This window comes from Aplosporella prunicola, assembly GCF_010093885.1.
Source record: "Aplosporella prunicola CBS 121167 unplaced genomic scaffold K452scaffold_21, whole genome shotgun sequence".
Lineage (NCBI taxonomy): Eukaryota > Fungi > Ascomycota > Dothideomycetes > Botryosphaeriales > Aplosporellaceae > Aplosporella > Aplosporella prunicola.
Genome location: NW_022983549.1, coordinates 119,978 through 129,317, shown reverse-complemented (window position 1 = coordinate 129,317; position 9,340 = coordinate 119,978). Strand labels below are relative to the sequence as shown.

The window sequence follows — 9,340 nt, the reverse complement described above, 5'->3', positions numbered from 1 at the left end:
ATCCTGGTCTTGTTGGTTTTTCCGTTTGGGGAGGCGTGAATGGCTGATTAGTGTGCGCAGCGTGTACGGGAGGACATTCTAGAGTTCTCGATCGGGACCTTTGATTCTGAGGGGGACGTTGTTGGGCGAGCGAGGTAGGTTTGTCGTGTTCCCCATTCACACCCCCCTTTCTCCCCATCCTCCCTCCCATCAACTCACACACACACTAACCCAACCCCCCACCCAGGCAAATCGAAGCCCAAGCCACAGCAACCTGGGACGCGCTCCCGGCACACCTACGCGCCGACGACGACCCCGCCGCTGCTGCTGCGCTTGCGTCCGCGCCCCCGGTCGAGTGCCTCTACCTCGTGTTCATCCGCCTCGAGAGTCTGCATAATGAGTTTTTGCTGTGGAGGGCTGTGCTTAGGCATACTGCTTCCACCATTACTACCACAACCACGAGCGAAACCCGCGCAACCGCGTCCACCAAAATGCTCCTCGCCGCGCAAAAACTGCTCGATGGCGTCGTCGCCGCCGCGGGGCGCGGCGAGCTCTGTCTTGCCTTCCAGGACGCGTGGACGATGCTGACGTCGCCGGGTCTGCCTGCTGCGTGCGCTGTTGCTGCTGAGCTGGTGCGCTTGCACAAGCATGAATATACTCACACTTCCTGTTCCCGTTTACCTTCTTCTTCCCCTGCGAATGCAGACGGCTCGAATGCGGGGCATTCGCCCCTCAACCGCTCCCACGCAATCCAGTCCCTAGCCGTCTATCTCGCGGCGCTGGCGCGGATCCCGCCCCTCGACCCGGCGGCAAGAATCTGTAAAAGGGGAAAGGCGTTCTTGGCTAAGGCGCTGGAGCACGTGCTTGGCGGTTCGGGTCCGGGTCCGCTTCCTCATCGTCCTCCGACGGAGGGGAGTGCGGCAGCGGCGAGTGGGGAGGAGGCTGGGGTGGAGGGCAGTGCAGACACAAACGCAGCCGCGCGCACTGCTAGTATAGAGGTAGAAGGGGCACGGGAAGCGGTGCCAGCGCGCGACGAGCTGCCACTCTGGACAGCCGACCTCGACGCGTTCGGCTTTGGCGATGATTACGACGTGTTGGGCTTGGGGGAGCTGGGGTGGGTGGGTGGGTCTGGGTCTGGATGGGGCTTTGGTGAGGATGGAGGCATGGTGTGGTAGCTTGTTTGGTTTGAGTGGTTTGGGTAGTGTGTTGGGTGGGTGCGGTTAGGTAGCCGTACAGGCAGAACTTAGTGAAAGGCCAACTACGCATAACGATTCAAACAAACAAGCAAACACGCAAACATATACCACCTCCCCCGCAACCAGCAAACCAACGCACCGTCCAGCACCCTACCTACCTCTGTGCCTACAAAAAAAAAAAAAAAAACCAAAACAAAAAGCCACACGAGCACGATACTCGTATGCAACATCCCATCTGTAGGTACCTATAGCGATACACTTTCTCGTTTCTCTATTATTGTTCAAACCGCACGTACACCACCTTCTTCGCTCATCACTCTTCGCTCTTCGCTCTCTACTGCTGCTGCTGCTGCTGCTGCTACTGCTATATACTACTACTGCTACTGTTACTAACCAACTGACGAACCACCAACCTATACGATACACAACGCATCAACTTCACGTCCACGTCCACGACCACAACCACAACCACAACCACAATCATAAAGTATTTAGGAGTAGACACAGCATATAATCAGTCAACCAATTCTCCCATTCTTTATTCTTTACTTTTGTCCTTTTCATCCCCCCCTAGTCCCCTCCCCTCGCTCCCCTGTCCAAACTACAAACCCACAGACCAACAGACCTACAGACCTACGGCAACTTTGTGTCTTGTTACGATGTGTTGTTGTACCTTGTACAGTAGCAAGCGAAGCAAGCATAGCAAGCATAGCAAGCATAGCAAGCATAGCAAGCAAATCAAATCAAATCAAAAGAACAAACAACCAAGCAAGTAAGCCAAAAAAAAAAAAAAAAAAAAAAAAAAAAAAAAAAAAAAAAAAAAAAAAAAAAAAAAAAAAAAAAAAAAAAAACAAGCCAAAACAGGCTTTCTTCTTCCCTATCAATCAACCATCGAGCATCGAGCATCGATTGCCACACACCACCTTCGCGTCGCCGCCTTCATCGTCGTCGGCGGGAATAAGTAGAGCTAAGAAGATCAACAACACAACGAGGCAACCGCTTTCCAATCCCCTTGCCACCACACCACACCACGCACTACTAGTACCGGGAGCCTACAACAACAACCCCCTCTCTCTCAAAGCATGTATGTACACACACACGCACACACGCTTAATCCTCGGTCAAATCGCCATACTCCCAAATGCCCTTCCGCTCAGCCTTGGCCTCCTCCTCGCGCTCCTTCAGCACAGCCAGCACGTCGCTCGCCGCGCGCTCCCACGCCTTCAGCTTCCGCGGCACCATGGCGTACCCGCCCGCCACCACGTCGCCGTTGAGGTGCTCGTCGCGGTTCTGGCTTTCCGGGTCGAACAGCGTCACGTACAGGCTGCCGTCGGCAATGTTGTCCACGTTGGCCACCATCTGCCGCCCCGCCGTCTCGTTCGCAATGAAGTCGACAGCGTCGCGTAGGTAGTCGGCCGACGTCGGGAATTGCAGGAACGAGAGCACCGCGTCAATCGCCTGCGCCTTCAGCGTCGATGTACTGAACTGCGCCGGCAGCGGCCGCAGCCGTCCGTACGGAATCGTCTCCGAGTTGCCGTAGTCGACGTACACGACCTCGACCTTCTTGGCCTCGCGGTCGTTGCGCCTGATCTTGGCGCGGTACCACTCGTCGTCCTCGGTGAAGCGCGCCGACACAAAGTCGCCCGCCTTGACCGTCTCGACGCCCTTGGCGTTGGCGCTGTTCTGGTGGAACTTCCGGAACGAGTTCATCAGCTCCGTCAGCGCGCTCGTGCCGCTTCCGACCTCCTGGATCTTCAGCTTGCCGTTCTCGTCGACGTTGGTGACGACGACATCGCGGTAGTCCTTGCGGCGCTCGGCGGTCACGGCAGCGCCGTTGCTGCCGTTGGTCTGCTCGACGGGAGCCTCCTCCTCCTGCTCGTCTTGCGAGGGGTCCCAGTTCTGCCACATGCCCTTGCGGCCCTCCTTGGCCCTCTGCTCCGCAGCGAAGAGCTCGTTCGCGTTGCCAGACTTCTCGGCGGAGTAGGCGTGCACCGAGGCAAGGCCTTCCTCGACCAGCAGCTTGGCGAAGCTCTCGCGGTTGATATAAAGAGTTCCAATGAAGCCGCCAACCTTGTCAAGGTCCTCGACATCAATCTCCACATCACGCTGCTGGCACCTCTTGTTGGCGAAATCGTGGGCCTCCTGGCCGAATGGCTCGCTCTTCTCGTTGGGGTTGCGGGCAGACCTGGGGGCGCGGATACCAGAGAGGACGAAAGTGAGCTTGGCATTCTCGCGGGGAACGAGAACGGTGAAACGAGAGCCAGACTTGACGAAGTCGACAACCGCAGGCACCTTCTTCTGCCTCGAGAGCAGGGTGAGCTGCCTCTTAGCCTTCTCCAGGCTCTCCGAGTAATCCACGTATTGCTTGGTAGAGGGCCCCTTGGGAGACCACATGCCCTTCTTCTCCGCTTGCGCCTGCTCCTCAGCCTGAAGTAGATCGTCGTAAATGGGGCTGCGGTCAGAGTCGTCGGCGCGGTGCCTGATGACCGATGCGTAGCCGTTCTCAACCAACAGAAGACCAATGTTCTTGCTGTTGAGAGTAACGGTGGCCATCTCGCGCTCGTCGTAACCCTCGGTGGCGGGGCGCTTGCCATCAATGACAACCTTGACGTGCTTGCCAATCAGGCGCTTGCGTAGGAATTCCTTGGCCTCAGCGCCCCATGGTGACTGCTTGGGATCCGAAGGCTTGGGCTGCCTGACGCTGCTCAAGTTGACGCGCTTCTCGACTCCGTTCTTGTTGCGCAGGTATAGAGTGTCGGCAGTTTGCACCCTGCTAACCACAACCTCGACCTCGTTGCCGGCGCTCGGCCTGGCGGCGACGTGGCCCTGGTAGATGCCCAACCTCTGCTCCTTCGCATGACGCTCAGCCAGGCGCAGCTTGCTCATTTCCTGACCCAGCAGCGTGACGTGTTGGTCCGCACACCTCGCAAGACCGGCATCGAGCAGGAAAGGCGCGACGTTGCCCTTCTGGGGGTGCTTGACGCTGGCGATGAGCTGGTTCTGCGGGCTCACACCAAGAGGGGAGAGCTTGACGGTCCGCTGGAGAAGGCGCGATTCGATGAAGAACTGTGCGTCGTCGCCGAAGGGTTCCGCGGGCTGCTCTTTTCCGTCCGAGGGATTTATCCGCTTGGTCGAAGGGGCGCGGACACCGGCAACGAGGACCATCGTCTGTATGTGCTTGTTCGGGGACACCAAGATGCGCGCAATGAGGCGGTCGCCGCTGAGAACCTTCTCAACAATGGCTGTTTCCGGGTTAGCCACAACCCTCCCAAATATGGATATAACTTACCATCCAGGTCCTGGCCCTTGTGTTGGCTCAAGAAGCCCTGCGCGTCCGGAAGGTCGAAAGAAGTTTCAATGCGGCCGCCAGTCTCAGCCCACAGGCCCTTCGAGTCCGCCTTGGCCCGCGCCTCGAGAGCCTCGAGCTTGGACAGCAGTTGTTGTGACGCCTCCGAATCGTCCTTGCGGTCGGCATCGTCGCGGAGTTTCACCCAACCCTCAGCAAGCGCGAGCTCGGGGACCTGCGGGCCGTCGCCGGCGAGAGCAACCAGTCCGTAATCACGCTTGGCTCCGGTGGGAATGGTGTACAGGACCTTGAACTGTACGACCCTTCCGACAAGGAGACGGCGCAGGAAGTCGCGAGATTCGAAGGCGAAGGGCTTCGTTGGAAACAAAAGTTAGCTTGAGCTGCGCATGAGGGGTAGGATTGGAAAGGATGGCGAAGCAAATGCGCATAGCCGCAGCTTCTCCGCGATCCAACCCAGGAAACCGGGATTGTTGTATAACGTACCTCATCGCCCTCTCTCCTTAACCTAGGCGCAGAAACGAAGGCGAGGCTCAAGGTGCGCTCTTGCTTCGGGTTGTTGATGTTGTGCAGGACGATGGTGTCGCCGGAGAGCACGCTCTTGACCTTTGCCTGGAAGAGAGCCATGATTGATCGATCGATTGGTGCTGCTGAAGGCGCATTGAATGTTAGTTCTGTCATTGAAAGCTCCAGGCGTCTGGCGTGACACTCACACGAGCTGTTACTTTTCGAGGAATGGATGCAAATGCTACACAATCCCAGTGACAAGGAAGACAATTCCTTTTCTAAGGACCAATTTGTGAGATTGCAAGTTGAGGACAAGGGAGGGAGGTGGCGGAGGTAAAGTTGTTGATGGGAGTTCTTAAGCTTGGGATGCGAAGTTGTGGGGTTCGGGTTGTCTGGCCTTTTCGTCACCGACCTCAATTAGGGGCCCGAGCTCGGCAATCCTCCGCCTTTCACGCATGCAGGACCGCTCAGAGCAGTCACCTTTTCAATCCGCCCCGTCAGCAGACAGGATCGGCACCATAAAAACACAACAGAGAGCACAATGGCAAGCTAATTCGCGTAGATCACAGTTGCTTAGATTAGGAAGTGCTAGAACTATGTTCTACGATACGCAAAGCCGTTTACATCGTCAAGGGCCAGCATTAGTCCCTAAATTTATTGTTTATGCGCTGCATGTCCGCGCTTAACCGGAGATACCAATGACACCTGTGTAACCAATGCATTAGCGGTCGGGCCCCGGTTGCTCGTCGCAAGGAATATAAACTTACCGCAGGCAGGGCGGGTGCCAGCGTTGCCGGTCTTCTTGGACTCCTCGTTACCACCCTTGCCGAGGTCGTCGGTGCCGGAGTGGACAACGACAGTGCGGCCAATGACGCTCTCGGGGCCAACGAGCTTGATCAGCTTGTCGGCAACGGAGCCCTTGGCGTTACCCTGGCCGTCGGTCTTGAAGTTGCCAAGGTCACCAACGTGGCGCTCCTCGTCGGCGGGAGCACCGTGGGTCTTGCCGTGGGGGTTGACTGCGGACATCCCTTTGTCAGCAGCAGTTCTTCCAAAAAACTTCAACCGGCATCAATATCCAAGGGTCGGGATTCTTACAGTGGGGGCCGGCGGAGGTGCAGCCGTTGGTGTTGTCACCGAAGGCGTGAACGTGCATGCCACGCTCGGCGTTGGCATCGTTACCGGAGATGTCCCAGGTAACGGTGGTGGGCTCAGCCTCGGAGGCCTGCTCGAAGGTGACGGTGCCCTTGACGTTAGAGTCACCACGGAGGACAGCAACTGTTTTTGTTCAAGTGCTCGTTAGCCAGCTGTTCCACGACATTGGGCCGCCAAGTCGACACCTTGATGGGCGGCAGACGGGTACCATTCCCATCTCAGCACGTAGCAGGGCGTATCACAACGATCACGCCCGCAGCTGATCCATCAAGGTGCCGCTTGATCTGATGAAATCGGCCAATTGAGGTGTCGAGAGCGACGGCACCGAACATCATCCCTTGAGAACATGCTCAAACACGCTCAACGGTGCCCCACTTCCGCTCAAAGGGTCCAAAGAGCCTCATGAAACAAACAAAAGTTATCTGACTTACCAGCCTTGACCATTTTGACGGTTATAGATGGGTTTTGGAGGGTTTGATGAGTCTTTCTGAAGCTTGAAGATGGAGGTGAAGAGTTTCGTAACTCAGAGAATCGAGCGGAGTTGTCATTGAGCGGGGCTCTCAGAGCTCTGACGCGATTACATCAGAAAGCATATCTCCGAAGCTCCCACCCGCCAATCACCGTCGCCACAGCCCTCGGCGAGTGTGTTCCGCTCGGAAATGGCTGTTCGCGTCACTTTGCAACATGTCTTCACCATTTGCGGCCTCGGGATCATCGTGTCGCGTTCAAAAGGAGGTCTATTTTTTTGTGGCGAAAGTCACATGCTAACTAATAGGTTTATCATCAACGTCAAAAATTGCTAAAAGACAATCCAAGCTCAGTGCGCCGTTCAGTCTGCCCGCAGCCCCGATATCGGATCAGCAATTTAAGCCTTCTGGAGCCTCTCGCGGAGGATGTCCTTGAGGGTGACCGCGTCAGCGGCGAACTTGGAGATACCCTCACGGAGCTTCTCAACAGCCATCTGCTGCTCGTTGAAGTCGAAGCGGAAGAGGGCCTCGTCGTTGATGTAGCTCTTCTTCTCAATGTCGAGCTTGGCGGTGTCCTCGGAAGCCAGCTTCTTGGGGACAGCGTCCTGGGAGTTGTAGAGCTGCTCAAGGAGGTTGGGCTGCAGCAATCGTTAGCGCTTGTTCGGCAGATCAGGGCAAGTAAACTTACAGCAATGGTGAGGTAGTCGCAGCCAGCAAGCTCGGTGATCTCGCCAATGTTACGGAAGGAAGCACCCATGACGATGGTCTTGTAGCCGAACTTCTTGTAGTAGTTGAAGATGTGCTGGACGGACTTGACACCGGGGTCCTCGCTGGCGGAGTACTCCTTCTTGTTGGCGGCCTTGTACCAGTCAAGGATACGGCCGACGAAGGGAGAGATGAGATAGGCGTCAGCCTCGGCAGCAGCAATGGCCTGCTCCAGAGAGAACATGAGGGTCAGGTTGCAGTTGATGCCGTGGTCCCTCTGCAGGATCTCGGCGGCCTTGATACCCTCCCAGGTGGAGGCGATCTTGATCAGGACACGGTCCTTGGAGATACCCTCCTGCTCGTAGAGCTGCGAAATGTCAACTTCGATTGTTCGTTGTATCACTGGCTAGAAAACGCACCTTGATGATCTCAAGAGCCTTGCTGACCGAGGCCTTGGTGTCGAAGGAGAGGCGGGCATCAACCTCGGTGGAGACCTTGCCGGGGATGAGCTTGAGGATCTCCTTGCCGAACTGGACGAGGAGGTTGTCGAGGGTGGCCTCGATCTGCTCGTCGATGGAGCCGCCCTTGGACTTGCCGTACTGGGCGGCAGCGTCGATGAGCTTGGCGTACTCGGCCTTCTTGGAGGCGGCCAGGATCAGGGAGGGGTTGGTGGTGGCATCCTGGGGGGTGTACTTGGAGATGGTGGCGAAGTCACCAGAGTCGCAGACGACGGTCTATACGGAGGTGAGAGTCAGAAAAGGCGGTTGAGAAGGGGGCGCGAATTGTTGGGAGATCGTATCGCGACGCATTCCGCCAGTACCGGCGGCGCCGGCGGCGGGGTAGGTGTTGAGGGGTTCAGCGGGGCAAAACTTACGGTGCCGGAGGACTTGAGCTGCTCGAGGGAGGAAGGCATGTTGGGAAGTATGTGGTGGTGATTGGAGGTGAAGAGTGATTTGGGGGGTATCAAGAAGGGAGAGGTTGTGGTGAGGGTGAGATGCGAAAGGAAGGATTAATATGTAGGGCGGCGTCGCGGTGGGGTTTTCAATCGACCGTCGATGTCACAGGGTGGCGCTCGGGCTGGAATAAAGGCGGACCGCTGCAGGGAAGACGCGCTGCATGGCTGCCGACACGTCAATCGCCGTCACATCCACCCTCTGTCATTCAGCCCTTTGGTCGGCGACGGGCCTGCCGCTACGCTGCAACTGTCTACGCTCCCGCCCGCCGGCTTCTTTCGCCTTCTGCCTTGGTCCACGACCTTGACCTTCGTGCCAACGTTCTGGCCGCCTTCTGACAAAGCGCGTCGGCGCCGGCCCGCCAAGCGTTCGCCTTGCGGGATAAACTCAACACGACTCGTTGCCTTGGGCAATTCCCGGCGCATCCACGGGCATTTTACACCGGTTCGGCCTGCGTCACTGCTTGCCCGCTCCGACAGCGCCGCCGACGGGTAGTCGTGGCCTCTTCAAACACCGTGACGTGGGGGTTCCCGGGGCCACCTGCTCGCTGTATATCTCTCTCCTGACCTCTGCCATTGACTACTCGCTTCACATGGGCTTGTTGTGCTACGTCTCATCCTTTTAGCCAGGATCCTGCCAATTTTTCCGGATCTGCATCTCCGCGGTCCAGCCCTACGGACCTGAACTTCAATATTTCCGCCTTATCGCGCAACACCCACTCACCACGACGTGGATAGGGGCAAGGGAGTGGCTGAAGGTAGGATCTCAGGCCTGTCCTCCTCAAAAATGTCTCATATGTCGGACGAGGCTGTGATCGTATGGTCGAGTCTCAGTAAGCTGCATATTTCTCGGCGTTCAATACGAATGACGCTCCTACAAGGGGCAATGCTCGTTACTTCAGCAATACATGGATTTTGGACGTCCAGTTCAGCCCCGGAATACACGGATTCAAGCCGAGCCAAGGGCTTACGTCAAGTCACGTATGGTTGTGTTACTTTCTACAGGCCAATGAATCCGCCGAGCTAAGATATTTGTGTTTGCGTCCAATTGATGGCTAACCTAATATAATCGTTATGT

At 56.8% G+C, this 9,340-nt stretch overlaps 5 protein-coding genes across 5 annotated transcripts in view; 2 read left to right on the top strand and 3 right to left on the bottom strand.

Moving 5' to 3' along the window:
• Positions 1-304, top strand: part of K452DRAFT_78786 (uncharacterized protein) — a 2,426-nt gene extending 2,122 nt beyond the window's left edge. The window contains exon 3 of the mRNA XM_033547145.1: positions 61-304. Coding sequence (XP_033394676.1) covers positions 61-138 — 78 coding nt within the window. The 3' untranslated portion in view covers positions 139-304. The remainder of the gene's footprint in view (positions 1-60) is intronic.
• Positions 305-470: 166 nt separating this feature from the next.
• On the top strand, positions 471-1,154 carry K452DRAFT_300549 (uncharacterized protein; the record flags this gene model as incomplete). Its single annotated transcript, XM_033542342.1, has 1 exon — positions 471-1,154. The coding sequence occupies one exon, from the start codon at positions 471-473 to the stop codon at positions 1,152-1,154; it is 684 nt and encodes a 227-aa protein (XP_033394675.1).
• An 800-nt stretch (positions 1,155-1,954) lies between these two features.
• On the bottom strand, positions 1,955-5,321 carry K452DRAFT_275873 (uncharacterized protein). Its single transcript, XM_033539255.1, has 4 exons — positions 5,193-5,321; positions 4,966-5,129; positions 4,465-4,834; positions 1,955-4,417 (listed from the first exon to the last, which is right to left on the bottom strand). Exons 2-4 carry the CDS (start codon positions 5,104-5,106, stop codon positions 2,286-2,288), a joined length of 2,643 nt encoding a protein of 880 aa, XP_033394674.1. The 5' UTR covers positions 5,107-5,129; positions 5,193-5,321; the 3' UTR covers positions 1,955-2,285.
• A 218-nt stretch (positions 5,322-5,539) lies between these two features.
• K452DRAFT_290067 (uncharacterized protein) lies at positions 5,540-6,604 on the bottom strand. Its single transcript, XM_033540936.1, has 4 exons — positions 6,570-6,604; positions 6,082-6,261; positions 5,754-6,002; positions 5,540-5,691 (listed from the first exon to the last, which is right to left on the bottom strand). Exons 1-4 carry the CDS (start codon positions 6,580-6,582, stop codon positions 5,669-5,671), a joined length of 465 nt encoding a protein of 154 aa, XP_033394673.1. The 5' UTR covers positions 6,583-6,604; the 3' UTR covers positions 5,540-5,668.
• A 399-nt stretch (positions 6,605-7,003) lies between these two features.
• On the bottom strand, positions 7,004-8,223 carry K452DRAFT_233171 (uncharacterized protein; the record flags this gene model as incomplete). The annotated part of the gene is made up of 4 exons (XM_033537283.1): positions 7,004-7,243; positions 7,294-7,677; positions 7,730-8,044; positions 8,185-8,223. The coding sequence occupies 4 exons, from the start codon at positions 8,221-8,223 to the stop codon at positions 7,004-7,006; spliced, it is 978 nt and encodes a 325-aa protein (XP_033394672.1).
• Between the last annotated feature and the right edge of the window lie 1,117 nt (positions 8,224-9,340).